The sequence below is a fragment of the Capricornis sumatraensis genome, chromosome 2 (assembly GCF_032405125.1).
Source record: "Capricornis sumatraensis isolate serow.1 chromosome 2, serow.2, whole genome shotgun sequence".
NCBI lineage: Eukaryota > Metazoa > Chordata > Mammalia > Artiodactyla > Bovidae > Capricornis > Capricornis sumatraensis.
In genome coordinates this window covers 40577244-40592941 of record NC_091070.1, presented here as the reverse complement: position 1 = coordinate 40592941, position 15698 = coordinate 40577244, and the positions used below count along the sequence as shown (strand labels likewise).

At 34.0% G+C, this 15698-nt stretch overlaps 1 protein-coding gene across 1 annotated transcript in view; it reads left to right on the top strand.

Moving 5' to 3' along the window:
- Positions 1 to 15698, top strand: part of MYEF2 (myelin expression factor 2) — a 34223-nt gene that overhangs the window by 14416 nt on the left and 4109 nt on the right. Inside the window, exons 10-15 of the mRNA XM_068992805.1 lie at positions 3699 to 3800; positions 5235 to 5285; positions 5564 to 5632; positions 5938 to 6036; positions 8145 to 8353; positions 8433 to 8484. Of these exons, the coding sequence (XP_068848906.1) occupies positions 3699 to 3800; positions 5235 to 5285; positions 5564 to 5632; positions 5938 to 6036; positions 8145 to 8353; positions 8433 to 8484 (582 nt within the window). The remainder of the gene's footprint in view (positions 1 to 3698; positions 3801 to 5234; positions 5286 to 5563; positions 5633 to 5937; positions 6037 to 8144; positions 8354 to 8432; positions 8485 to 15698) is intronic.

Below are 15698 nucleotides of genomic sequence, written 5' to 3'. Positions count from 1 at the left end.
CAAAATTTGGTGTGAGTGAAATTATATTGTTTATATTTTTCTGCAACTTGCTGTTTTTGGTTTAACATTGTTTTTGAGATTTCATGTGTGTTGAAAAATTGTAGCTCTAATCCCTTCACTTCAGTGGCTAATGCCACATTTTGTAAATATATGTGTGTGTGTATTTTAGGTTATTCTAATTTTTCTGTTATAAGAAACAATACTACTTTCAGGAGAATTTCTCTCTCTCCCTGAAAATACTCTGTTCTCTCAACATTGGCTAGAACTTACTTGTAAAACTGGCCCTGATGTATAGTGTTTAGGAAAAGATTTTTACTTATTAACTTTATTTACTATTATTTATATACTATTATTTACTGTATTTACTGTTGCTTCTTGAATCCATTGTGGTAATTTCTATTTTTCTGAGAATTTACCATTTTTGTTCATTTTCAGATTTGTTGGCATAAAATAGTCTCTTTCAATTTGTGCCACAGCTATAGTTCTGTCATTTTTAAATTCCAAAGGTTTGCAATTTCTCTGTTTTTCTTAATCAGTTTTGCTTGGAGATTTGTCAGTTTTATTAGTGCTTTTGAAAAAGTAAATTCCATTTTTTATATCTTAGTTTATGCTCTTAGTTTTATTTCCTTTTCTATTTCTTTGGGTTTAGTCTCTTATTTTTGTCGTAACTCCTTAAGTTGAATGTGTACTTCACTAATTTGTAGCCTCTTTTTTAATACAGATAGTTATGACTATCAATTTGGCCACTATATACAAGTTGTGCTAGAGTGTCTTTATTGTGATTTAATTTTTATTAAATTACCATTATGATTTCTTCCTAAGTTATGTATTTTTGAATTTCCAAATGTATAGGCTTTTTCTTATTAATTTCTAACTTAGTGTGGCTGTAGCTGTCTATATGATTCTGATTCTTTGGAATTAATTAATTAATTTGGACTTTTTATTGTGGCCTACTATATGATACATTTTAATACATATTCCAGGTGTTCAGTATACTGTTGTGTCTGTGTTGTGTGTGTGTGCATGTGCAGTCGCTCTGTTGTGTCTGACTCTTTGTGACCCCCATGGACTGTAGCCCTCCAGGCTCCTCTATCCATGGAACTTTCCAGTCAAGAATACTGCTGTGTTTGCTATTTCCTATTCCAGAGGATCTTCCCGACCCAGGGATGGAACCTGCATCTCTTGGGTCTCCTGCATTGGCAAGTGAATTCTTTACCACTAGTGCCATCTGGAGAGCCCTGTGTTCATTAAGTCAAGTTTGTTAATCATTTAAATTACACCTTTGCTAGTAATTTTGTCTGCTTGTGCTATCAATTACTGAGATATATTTATGGTAAAATCCTATGCTATTAAGGTGAATTTGTCTGCTTTTTCTTAGTTTTACTTTATTTCAAAACTAATTCAGTAGATGCATACAAGTATAGAACTGATACATTTTCCTAGTGAGTTAAGATTTTATCATTGTAGAATGATTTCATATTTAGTAACTGCCTCTACGTCTTTTGTCTAATAGTAATGTAGATACAACAGCTTTGTTTTATTTATTTACTTTATAGATTTATTTGGTTTAATTCCTATTATCTTATTTTGTGTTTTATTAGCATTTATCTGCTTTGTACAAATATTTACTTTATATTTCTTTTTCTATCTTTCCCTTTCAGTGGTTATCCTGAATATTTTAGTGTGTTGATATAAAGTCTGAAGTTAGTAGGATTATTCTCAAAAGCCAAATGACCTTTGAATGCTCTAATTTTAATCACTTTCCTACTGAATTATATGCTATTATTGCTTAATGTTTTAGTTATATATTTACTTTTTATCCAGTTCCACAAAATAGGCATTATTAGTACTTACTTATTATTTGCTTTCATAGATCATGACACTATTATTTTGCCCCCTGAAGCATATATTTTAAAAGCTCTTTCAATGAGTACCTGTTGTTAGTAAATTCTCTCAATTTTGATTTGTCTATAAATGTCTTCGAAGATGAAGTTATATAGTTTAAGATAGTTATTTTCCCTCAGCACTTTAAAAATATTCCAGTCTTCTGACTTCCATTATTGCTGTTGAGTCAGCTATCAGCTGAATTGTCCTTTCTTTGTAGGTAAGCTGTGTTCTTCATGTAGCCGATTTTAAGATCTTTGTCTTTGGCATATAGTTTTACTACATTGTGGGTGTGGATTATCCTTTATTGGGCTTTCACAATTGAGAATTCAGTTTTTTAAAATAAATTCTGGAAAATTCTCAGCTTAACGTGTCTTTGAATATTGCCTGTTCTCCCTTTGTAGGGCAGTCCTTCTCTGCCCTTCGTTATCACTTAGGGTGTCATCTTTTAAGATCCTGGCTCTGTAAAGTAAGGGCTTTCAATTTTCTTTTCCACCACTAGAACTCTTCAATTTGTTTAGATTAAAAATAATCCTTTATTATATTCATATTTATTTTATATCTATTCTTTTCAAGATTTATGATTTTATGTACTCTTTTCTATTGAGATGTAGTGTGAATTCATAGACTTGGACAGAATCAGTTTGTTGTTTTAAGTTAATTATTTTTAATGTGTTTATTCTTTCCTTTCTCCCTCCACTTCCACTTCCTTTGCTGAGATTATTGTAACTTGGCAAGTGGAGGCTTCTTCATTTTTTATACCTCTGATATTCTTACTTTCTAGTAAGAATGGAATTTCCCAGATCCATGATTTTTCTTTTTCTGAGACATGAAATTGGCCTACTTTCAAAGAGTCCTGGTTCCTTTTAGTGAAGAATGGTATCAAAGATGAAAATAAGAGTGTTATGTGTAGACATGAGCATTGTTGATAGTTAAGTGTACTATTGCTTTGAATCGTTTTTAGGGACTGAACTGAAAAAAAGGTATTTCTTTTACCAGGTCACACTGATCTTCCCAATGTAACACAACATGCTTCTATACTGTGAAAAAAAAGTATATAATATATGGTTTTCTCAACCCTTAGCACTTACTAATTGCTCCATTGACTAGCAGGAACTTTAAGACCAAACTCAGAGTTAGTAGAATAAAACAGTTCCCACTGTCTTTAAGGTCATCAGATTATCTTCTTAGAGTCTATTTTCAGTGAACTTAAGTAGTTTAAGAGAAGTAAAAAGAATACTGGATTTACAGACATAAAACTTGAATTCTAGTGTTAGCTTAATCACATAGCATTTTGCAAGTAACTTAAGGTCTCAAAAATTACCTCATCTATGCATGACATATATGAAAACACTTAAGATACATATAAATATGTCAATGATAAACCTAGGTAATATAACATTCACTTTATTCAATATTATGTTTACTTGGTTGTTGACTTTTTAGTTTCTTCTGAACCATCTAAAAGTAATTCCTAGATTTTAAGAAGGTCTACAGATTTAATACATACATAATTTTAAGATATGTAGGTCATTTATAAAGTGATTCAGAATGTTCTTAGTATTTCATTACTCTTTTTCAATATGCATTTGACTGTGATATAAGATGAACCTGCTTCATAAAACACTTCTCTTTAATAAATGATATAGTAAGGCCTCAGTGTGCTACGTTTCAATGAAAGCAAGAACTGTTACTCTTATTTACAAATTTTCAAACTTTTAAAATTACTACTATAAGCATATAGCTTTAAAATTTTCAGTGGCAGTTAGTTGATCAAATATGAATTGATAATAACATCCTTACTTGTGTTTTAGGTGGTCTTGGAGGCATTGGAATGGGACTTGGTCCAGGTGGACAACCTATTAGTGCCAGCCAGTTGAACATAGGTGGTGTAATGGGAAATTTAGGTCCAAGTGGTAAGTATTCTAACTTTATTATTTCATTTTAAATGATACATTTGCTAGATTGTAAAGCTTATACTTACTAGTTTGTAATAATGTTGAAAGGACTGTAGTTTATAATTGAATATTTAAGATGTTGCTTTAGTCTGAAAAAGGAAGGAAACCTTGAGAGCAGAGAACAGGAAAGAGATTGGGCAAAGGTCAGGAGGGTTCCTCTGAGGCCAGCCATGTTACAGTTAGCCTTTTAGCACTGTGGATTTTGAATTGTCAAAGGAGAATATTCAGTATTGTCTGTGCCTTATATATCATGGATATACTTTCTTTGTGGAATGGGTGAAATACTACCATATTGTAAGCAATTTAAATTTGAATATCTAGTTGGGAAGGTAGCTTTTCAGATAGCTGTTTGACTCTTCACCTAGAGTAATCTACAGTTTATCTTTGAAAATTAATTTTTAAGCTTTTTGGTTTAAGAACCCTTTAATAAACTTAAAATTTGTTGAGGACTCCAAAGTGCTTTTGTGTATGTGGTTATATTTGTCGGTATGTACTTTATAAGAAATTAAAAATTAGAACTTAAAAATTTGCGTGTTTAAAATAATAAACTTATTATGTGTTAACATAAATGTCTTTAAGAAAACAAAAATTAGAAGAGTGATATTTCACCTTTTTTTGCATCTCTTTAATGTTTGGCTTAATGCAAGATAATCATGCTCTTACATTTGCTTCTGAATTCAATTCATTATAATACCATCTATTGAGTGGTTTCTGGAAAATTCCACCTTATACTCAGGAGAAAGTGAAAGTAAAACAGTTAATATCTTAGTATTATTTGAATAGTAAAATAGTTTTGATCTATTGAACCCTCAAAGGTCCCCATACCATATTTTGAGAATTGCTATTATAACTGATGAACTAATAAATGCTGTCTGGTTTGTTTTTGTTGAGGTGCTATAGCTACAGTTTAAATTGTGAGGATAGTTAAAATAATCATTCTCATCTAAACGGGTGGAAATTTTCTCCCTTACTCCTAGGCCTTCTGCCCTCCTAAACACATACTATTTTTATTCTTTAATTTTTTACTGCTCCCTTAGCTGCCATGTTTGAAGGAGACCTGATTTCTCAATCTGCTGTAGTGATATTTGTGTGTGTGAGCTGAAAAAATAATGAACTCTTGCCCAGTCCTAGCTATTCTCTAACCGAATGTGAGCATGACCAGTGAATTTTGTTTTCTTGACTAATTAATTTTCACAGAGACCTTCTTAAAGACTCTTGCTTAGACAACTGCTATGGCATAGCACTTAAAACCATCCTGCCTGTGCCCTGCTGCTTCTCTAGTGCTCCGCTGTGACTAGACCAGTCTTACATCTATTGTGCTCTTGCATTATGTCATTCTTTAGTCATTAAAATAAAGTTTATTGAAAGTAAATATTGTGTATTTTATTTGAGGTATGGGAATGGATGGTCCAGGTTTTGGAGGAATGAATAGAATTGGAGGAGGTATGTATAAGTATTTGTTTCTTTTTTTTTTTTGTATGTACCCATCACCATGTTGAGTGAATTAGAAATATGTTGAGAATTCTAAGGAAAACAAAACACGATTTACTATTGGTTCACGTCCTAAAGGCTGTGAGCAGAAATTTGGCCTAGTACCTACTTAAGGGCTATGGAAGGTGATGTGTTATGAAAAGTTTACTGATGAGACTTAACATTTACAAAATGCACTATTCAGCTATACAACTGACAGTCACATCTCAAACTTAATCTTTATTTCATAGGAATTGGGTTTGGTGGTCTGGAAGCAATGAATAGCATGGGAGGATTTGGAGGAGTTGGTCGAATGGGAGGTAGGTAATTGTATATAGTGGGATATGTGTGGTACATTTCATTTTCCTTATTATTAAAAATGTCCCCCCTTTACTTGGGGATGGATACCATAGATATTTTCAGAGGATGTATGGGCACTAGGGGATAAGGACAGATATAGCAGGACTGGGATATATGTGGCATAGAAAGTAGGTTGGGTGAATCACGGACTTTCTGTATTGTGACATTTGCTGTCTTTACAGTTTAGTTTCAGTAAGTTCCTAAATAGATTACTGTTTATTGATAATACTTGAAAAAGGGTTAATTTGTTGCATAATCTTTTCAGAGCTATACCGTGGTGCGATGACTAGTAGCATGGAGAGAGATTTTGGACGTGGTGATATTGGAATAAATCGAGGCTTTGGAGATTCCTTTGGTAGACTTGGTAGGGCTGGCTGTTTACTTCTCCTTTTCTTTTTGCAGGTTATATTTTTAGAATTTGGCTCTCTTTTTTATGAAAAAGTAGACATTTAAAATGTTTCATGTAGTTTATTACTTGAAGAAAAATACTTTAGAGATTTTAATGTACTAGCTCTCTTTTTCAGTTACATATCTGAACCCTATTTCTAGAAGACTTTGTATTTTTCAGTTTTTATACATCTTCTGAGAGCATAGTACTTTGGGAATTTTAAAGTATGATTATTAATTAGTATATTATCTTTCCATCCTTGTTTAGGCAGTGCAATGATTGGAGGGTTTGCAGGAAGAATAGGAGCTTCTAACATGGGTCCAATAGGATCTGGAATAAGTAGGTTTAAATTTTACTAGAATTTTATAGTAATATTTGAGTACTTGCAAAAAACTTTGCAAGAGTAGTTATTGTAGTATAGTAATACTTTGTTCTTAAATGTTACTATGACTTGTAATTTAGAGAAACTTTGATAGTTATTGAGCTTTACTGTTTGAAATTTCTAAACTAACTTTGAATTTTACTTCTTTGACATTTCTAAACCCCAGAATATGTGTTTAATGTCACTCAATTCAAGAACATTTATTCTAGCTAATGAATCTGGGGATTTTTCTAATCATGTGTCAGGAACAACATTAGCTTTAGCATCAATTTTGTTTCCTTGCTTATATTGGAGACTAACTTATTTCATCTGTGAGCATCTTGTGTCTTCTGGTAAACATGGGTGAATTGCCTCAGATCTAACACTTCTTGAGAGACCTCCTGAGTTTGAGGGCAGGATTGAAAGAGATGCTTATTTCCTTGCCTCTTAAATCTTTCCATGATAGAATCAAGAGTACCATTGTTGCAACCCTAGAGAATTCTAAATTTCTTCCCTCTGTTTCCACTACTACATTTTAGAACTTATATTAAGCCTTAGCACAAGGCTTATAATTTTGACTCCTGCTGAACCATGTCTGTGTGAGCTCTCCATACTTTATTGACTTCCTTTACTTGATTGAAATCTCACAAATAGGAAACACAGTCTACTTGAACTGTTCTAAGAGTGAGTTTAAAAAAAATCTTGTCAGTGGAAGATACTTACTCCATTGTACCTTGCTTCTCACTTTATTCTTTTCAACATCTTTTGTCAACCTTGGCTATTTATTTCCTTGTTAAATATAATATCCCTATCTTCCTTTTTCACCTCAGTGTTTATACTTCTGTTCCCCTAATTTTATATTTGTTATTAACAGAAAACCAATTTGAGGGTGATGTTAGTTTTTAGAATGGGGATACTAGAATAGCTATGAGAAACAAGGATACATTTGAGAAAGAGTAGAATTGGAATAAAGAGGATTCAACTTGAATATAGCAATCAAGTGGGTATGAGATACAAGCTAGATTCTCAGGCTCTGGCTAAAGGGATGTGATTGTGTTTTTTGTTACCTCTACAAGTTCTGTATAACAGAGAGACTAAAAGTTAGGTTCTTTGGTTATTGGAAATTGAATTGATAATGCAAGGAGAAATTATATGTGAGAAAACATATTGAGATAAAAGGTAAGCTAGGGAAAGAATATGATGTAGGACAGTATGATGAGAGCAACAGTTGATGTGTGAGTTGTAATTATTTGAATTTATCCCATATGTCTTTGTTCTAATAATTACTAAACTTGGTAATATTAGAAAATGAAAATGAGGGTAAAAACCACTATAACATTAATGAATAAAGTATTAACAATTGGTAGAAAATTTATATTATGTTTTATGATATGAATGTAACTTTATAGAAGTGTATATGTCTAATGTAGTTATACAGTGGCTAGAATAAACTGATTGAGTTAGCCATTAACATTCAACTAACCTAATATATACCAAATTAAAATTTGTTCCTTGGAAGATTGTTATATCACGTGTATGAAAATAATTTTATGTTTATATATTGTCTAATCACATAAATAAATTAATTTTTATCTCCCTTTCTTTCTCAAAAATGATTGTCTCCCTCCTTTTTCCCTCCTTCTTCTTCCTTCTCCTTTTCCTTCTGCTTTTAAAACAAAAACGCCAAACTCCCAAATCCTCCCTTCCCTTCTTGAAAATCCAGGTGGTGGAATGGGTGGCATGAACAGTGTGACTGGAGGAATGGGGATGGGACTGGATCGGATGAGTTCCAGCTTTGATAGAATGGGACCAGGTATAGGAGCTATACTGGAGAGAAGCATCGATATGGATCGAGGATTTTTATCGGGTCCGATGGGAAGCGGAATGAGAGACAGAATAGGCTCCAAAGGCAACCAGATATTTGTCAGAAATGTAAGCAACTAAATGTAAAGGATACTTAAAATTAATTTTTTCCTTGTATATCTGTTACTAATACCTTTTTTCATTCTAGCTGCCTTTTGACTTGACTTGGCAGAAACTAAAAGAGAAATTCAGTCAGTGTGGTAAGTATGCCAAACTGTAGATATATTGATATTGACTATGGAAGAAAAATTGATTTTAAACTTTTAAATACTGCTTAGATCATTACCTTTCCAGACGCTTATTCCTGGGTTAATTCCACTTCAAAGAAATGAATTATTTTGTTACCCTCTGACATAACAGCAGTGCATATTAGTACTAAATAACCAGATTTAGAGTAGAGTTTGTCATTGAGTAGAGTCTTTGTGGATAAAGAAGGTGCATATTGTAATACCTGATTTTTAAATGGTTAATATATCATCATTGGTTGCGTTTAAAAGGAATTTTTTTCCTGTGGGAAATACTGAGGAGTGGTATTTTCTTTGTTTATGATGTAGTGCAGTGCATTGTCAGTATGACCCAATGAAATCCTGACTTCTAAGTGATATGGAGTTAATAGATGAGACCCATTTTGCACACTCTTGTCACTTGTACAACTCAAGTAGCTTAGGTGGTAGGTAGCATAGAACCCACTGTCTAGAATACCTTAGACAGGAGCATGTTGTTGGCCCTTCTGTTTCTTTTATAAACTGTTCTTGGCTATAATGATACTACCTGTACAACTATAATATGTTCATTAGCTCTGTAGAAAATTAGGTGGTTTATTACTTTTAAAAGAGGGGCTTTTCTTGTGATGATGAGAGAATTAGTGCAAGTGGAACAAAGTAACAGATTTCCTGCTAATATTTATCTGTTCTTGCATCATAACCCAGAGAGTATGGTCATTAATAGTAAGCCATGTAGGTGGCATATAATGATGAAAAATGACTAAATAAAAGTGATACATTCAGCCTGTGAGAGCCCTGGGATTTCTTTGGAAGGAATGATGCTAAAGCTGAAACTCCAGTACTTTGGCCACCTCATGCGAAGAGTTGACTCATTGGAAAAGACTCTGATGCTTGGAGGGATTGGGGGCAGGAGGAGAAGGGGACGACTGAGGATGAGATGGCTGGATGGCATCACTGACTCGATGGATGTGAATCTGAGTGAACTCCTGGAGCTGGTGATGGACAGGGAGGCCTGGCGTGCTGCGATTCATGGGGTCGCAAAGAGTCGTACAGGACTGAGCAACTGAACTGACTGAACTGAACTAAGAGTATTTGGACTATTATCTTTAATTTTTAGAGATCGTGAAGGGGATAAGTTTCAGTGTTCTCCTGTAAAAGTAGCCTTTGTCGCCACTATCACAGTGATAGTGATCTTTTGGAAGCTATAATCTGAGAGTACTTTATACTTAACTTTCTTATAATAATCTGTTCACATGTGTTTTTTCCCTCCCAGATAGAGGCTTTTGAGGGCAAGAACCATCGTCTTTTTATTTTAGCATCCTTCATTGCTTCTGTACATATAGTAGGAGTTTATTAAATGTTTATGAATGAGTTAAGCATTCTGAAAAGATCTTCATTCATTTATTTGCTTATTTAGTCATTAATCAAATCTCCAAATACTATATTTTTGGTAGTCTGCTTGTCATTAGGATTAGAAAGAGGAAGAAAGTAAGATATTACCACTGCCCTCAAAGAACATACAATATGAATCTGTCTATAATGTTCTAGTGGCTCCTTTTAGCTGACTATCCTCTTATTTATATTTATATAGTTTATTCAAAGAAGAGAAACATAATTTTTCTTGATAAAAAAGTTGTTGTAAATAAGTCAGCTAGTAGTAATAGTTGCTACTAAGAGAAAGCAGAATTATGAAGTTGTTTTGAGGTATTAGTAGTCTTTGTAGGAGTAAGAAGATCTGCCAGAATGAGTAAGCAGCAGTTAGCCATGAATCCCATAGACAACAGGGAAGTGAACATTGTCAGGGCCTTAGTGAAATACATCAAATGAGGGAGCAGTGGCAGCAAGTATAGATAACCCCTGCTATTGTAGTTTCAGTGAAAAAAAAAACCTCCAAATATCATATGATTAAGTAGAAGTGAAACAAGATAAAGAACAAATGGGACAAATAGTGACATCAATGGAAATGTGACCAATATTGAATTGACTCTTCTTTGTCATATGTAGGCAGATTTCCTTTTGAGATCAGACGTTGTAGCACATTGAGGTCTTTGGTGGGCTTCTATACTTGCTACTGGCATTGTTTTGACAGGAGGACATCATCGACTCAAAAACATGTTTTAAAAGGAAAAAACTAATACCTAAATCTACACTTTAAAAATCTGTACATTTTAGCTAATAAAATAAAGTGGTTAACTTTGTTATTTTAGCTCTAGTCTTATGTCCCTTGTTGATCAGTCTGTGTTATGTCATGAAAGTAATGATATTTTTTTGTTTTCTCAATTGTAAAAGCATCTGATTTTAGATTTATATTAAGGTAATATAAGAAATTTCTTACCATTTTCCTTTTTTAAACTTGAACTTAAACATTAGTGGAAAGGAAAATAAGTTATGGTAATATAGAATTTCCAGCTATTGACAACTATGAAAATTATTTATTTGGCTTGTATGAACTGAACAATTTTCTGCCACATCACTTTATTTATTTACTTTTAAATCTTAAGAATTTTTCTTTCTTAGAATGAGAAGTTTGTTTTTTATCTGCTTCAAGCCTTTAGTGGCCCTTTTTGTAGTATAAGTCAGTGATTTGCTTTTTCTTAACTCCCTTGGACCCAATGTAAGTTAAGTATATTCTCTTGGTTACTTACTAAGAGTCTAGTGGTACTCCATGCTCTCTGCTAAAATAGTAACTGTCAGCAAATGACCCATCAGCAAGCCCTCTGATCATTAAATGTCTATAGTGTTTAGTTTTCCATACTGGGGCACTTACAAAGGCTGAAAAAATGTAATATGAGTTATATAACCCTCAGTACAGCATTTCCTCAGCAGATAAAATACAGGAAAAAAAATCTGTTCAGATCTCCAAATATAACAAGATGAGAAGTTAAGTGAGAAGAGTAAAGTAGATCTTCCTTTATTCTGCTCGGTGTAATTCCTCAGAATATGCATTTTTAAGAAGGCAGACTATAATATAAGTGAACCATTTAGAGTTGGATCCCACATAGGTTTAGGTTATGCTAACGAGGTCAAATAGGCATAGCCTATCAAACTTCGTATAGCCTGTACCCTTTAACTGTACTCAGTGGTCTAGTATGATGCAGGACCATAGCATTGCAGTGCAAGGAAAGCCCATCTTAACTATTCCTGCTCTAAACTGTAACAAATGTAACATTGCTCTACAGGTTTCCATAATGTAGTTTTCTATATCAATCAGAAGATCTGTTAACTGCACAGAAAACAGAGACTTGCGGTAGATTTTATTTACTAAAATACATGCTGCTTCCGTTGTGGCTCAGCTGGTAAAGAATCTGCCTACAATGCAGGAAACCTGGGTTTGATCCCTGGGTTAGGAAGATCCCCTGGAGAAGGGAAAGGCTTCCCACTCCAGTTTTCTGGCCTGGAGAATTCCATGGACTGTGTAGTCCATGGGGTTGCAAAAAGTCGGACACGACTGAGCAGCTTTCACATGCTGCATCAAGCATGACTTAGCGTACTCAAGATTAACATAACAGTAAAAATAATGCAGTAAGAGTAGAAACACAATATGAAGAACATTCACAGATAATCACTTTCTATTGTTTGTAAAGAAACACTAAAACTTTTTTGTCTTCTATTTCATAATTATAGTTTCTTATAGAATATCTTGATTTTTCATTTCTTCTCCCATGGTTATATTAAGCTATACTTTGGAAGTCGATTTTATTAAACTATTTAAATGTACTTTAACTTGGCCTGTTTTTGGATATGCTTTTCCATCATTTTCCAGAGTATACCCCACAAGATAAGTTAATAGACTGAGTTAAATAAAGTAGAAAGGTTTCTTTTATTGCAAGGAAGTAATTTTTGTAGTTAGTGTATGTAACAGCAATATCTTTGATCATTGTAATACTGATTTCTCATTTCATACTCTTTTGTCCTGTTTGTTGTTGTTCAGTAGCTCACTTGTGTCCTACTCTTTGCAACCCCATGGACTGCAGCTTGCCAGGCTTCCCTGTCCTTCACCGTCTCCTGGAGCTTGCTCAAACTCATGTCCATTGAGTCAGTGATGCCATCCAACCATCTCGTCCTCTGTCATCCCTTTCTCCTCCTGCCTCAGTCTTAGGGTCTTATTTTGGGTCGGCTCTTCGCATCAGGTGGCCAAAGTATTGGAGCTTCAGCTTCAACATCAGCCCTTCCAGTGAATATGCAGGGTTGATTTCCTTTAGGATTGACTGATTTGATCTCCTTGCAGTCCAAGGGACTCTCAAAGGTCTTCTTCAGCACCATAGTTCTAAAGCATCAGTTTGTCCTATACAGTTGCTGAAATAGCAGTACTATTTTATTTTTCTTGAAATCACCTAAGATCAGGAGATTTTTAAGTCATTTTGGAGTCCTCAGAGCATGGAAAAAGCCAGGGAAATCTGATAGTAATCACTTAAAGCTAAATTTTTTTCTCCTCAATTATTTATCTTTAGAAAAGAAAATATCTCTAATGGTGTTTTTATGGAATTAAGAAGAAACTTGGATAACAGAACTTTCCAGTTCTATGCCTAGGAGCTTTTTAGGGCAGTCTAACCGTGAAACAAGTATCTATAAGTCACTTTCTCTATAAGCCTGAGTGTCCAGAATATAAGAAAATTCAGTTATCTTAGCTGATAGACCTTGTCAGCTGGAACAGCCTTGTGATCATTGTGAAGTCAGGAATTTGGGGGTCTGAATCATGATTCCTAAAAAGAGGGAAGATTTAAGAGGAAAAAATGCAGAAACTTGTCCTGGGAGGTTAACAGATTTTTGCAAGAGACAATTACATATTTTCCTTTGAAGTTATGAAGATTTCTTGGTTGAGTGAACCTCAGTATTGCTGTTAAAACTATGGTAGGATACTTAAGAAAAACCCTAAATTTTTAGGTAAATTTAGGATAACGAAAAACCTTTAACCTTAAAATCTCTTGAATGTTCTCCACAGTCCTCTTCAAAGTCACTGAAAAATGCTGCCGTATACTAAGGTGTGCTTCTTTAATTAAACTTGCTTGTTTTCAGGTCCCAGCATTTGAGTTACTAAGAGGACTCTGGAAATTGCTCTGCATTTATCTTTAAAGCTTTTTTAAAAATATAGTTTTTTATTTCATTTTATGATATGAAATGTTTCATTTTATGACATTTATTAGAAAATACAATTTCTGTGTATTTTTTTTTACTTTTTATTCCAGTTTCATTGAGATATAATTGACATACAGCACTGTATAAGTTTAAGGTGTACAGCATAAATGGTTTGACTTACACATGTAAAATGAGTATTACAAGAAGCTCAGTGAACACCCATCATCTCATAGAAACAAACAGAAAACAAATTTTCCTTGGGAGTTAGGATTTTTTCTGAGGATTTATTCTTAACAACTTTCATATATAGCATATGGTAGTGTTAATTATATTTATCATGTTGTACATTACATCTCTAGTACTTATTTATCTTATAACTGAAAGTTTGTACCTTTTGACTGCCTTCTTCTAATTCCCCCTCTCCAGCCCTCTCCCTGCCTCTGACAACTACAAATCTGACCTCTTTTTTTTTTTTACTGAGTTTGTTTCTTTGCTTTTGAAGTATAATTGATCTACAACTCTATGTTAGTTCCTGTTACACAACCTAGTTACTTGATATTTCCCTACTTTTTAGATGATCATCTCAATAAAGTCTAGTTACAATAGATCACCATAAAAAGATGCTAGTTATTGACTGTGTTCCTCACATAGTATGTTTCATACCCGTGATTCATTTATTTTGTGATTGGAAGTTTGTATTCTTAATCTTCCACTCAGACAACCTTACCTGTTGTTTTCTGTTTAACTTTTCTGTTTCGTTTGTTTATTTGTTTTTTAGATTCCATATATAAATGAAATTATACAATATTTATCTTCCTATGTCTGACTTATTTCACTTAGCATAATAACCTCTAGGTCCATCCATGTTGTTGCAGATGGCAAGATTTCATTCTTTTTTTATGGCGTTTTTAGTTTGTTTCCATATCTTGGCCGTTGTAAATAATGTTGCCATGAACAAAGGGGTGCATATATTTTTCTTAATTAGTGTTTTTATTTTCTTTGGATAAATACCCAGGAGTGGAATTGCTGGATCATAGAGTATTATTATTTTTAATTTCTTGAAGAATCGCCATATTGTTTTCTTTAGTGGCAACAACAGTTTACATTCCTATTAATGGTGCACAGGGGTGGTTTGATTTTTACCAGTTGTAGGTTAAAAATTGTTTGGATAAACTTTAACTATTATAATATAATTTCTCTGGAAATTAGTCTGTTTTAGAACTTTTAGAAGGGCCTTCCCTGGTGGCGCAGTGGTAAAGAATCCTCCTGCCAATGCAGGGGACAAGGGTTCAATCCCTGGGTCAGGAAGATCCCCTGGAGAAGGAAATGGCAACCCATTCCAGGATAATTGCCTGGGAAAACCATGGACAGAGGAGCTGGGCAGACTATAGTCAACAGGCTCACAAAGAGTCAGATGTGACTTAGCAACTAAAGAACAAATAAATTTTAGAAAGCAGTTAAGGAGAAGGCAATGGCACCCCACTCCAGTACTCTTGCCTGGAAAATCCCATGGACGAAGGAGCCTGGTAGGCTGCAGTCCATGAGGTCACTAAGAGTTGGACACGACTGAATGACTTCACTTTCACTTTTACTTTTCACTTTCATGCATTGGAGAAGGAAATGGCAACCCACTCCAGTGTTCTTGCTTGGAGAATACCAGGGGCGGCGGAGCCTGGTGGGCTGCTGTCTGTGGGGTCGCACAGAGTTGGACACGACTAAAGTGACTTAGCAGCAGCAGCAGCAGCAGCAGCAACCTGGGTTACAGGTCATGGTTTTGGCTCAGTGTGATATAATGAATAGTTAATAAAACTTGAACCATTTAATTAGCATTAAGTAGATGAGTAACTATCAGTTTAAAAAAAACAAATGCAGTAATGGGGCAAGGTGGTGATGGATGAATAAACAAAAGTAAAAAATAGTCCAGGATGTTGTAGCAATCATTCAGATCAAACTTTAAACAGGAAAAAAATCTTACTCTTGCACTCAGGTTAAAAATTCATCCCATCATGTGGAAAGGGCTTATGCAATTTTTTGATAAGCCCTTTTCTTTTACCTTCCTCCCTTTTCCTTTTTTTTCCCTCCCTTTATAGAACTAAATATGTCTGACTCTTTGA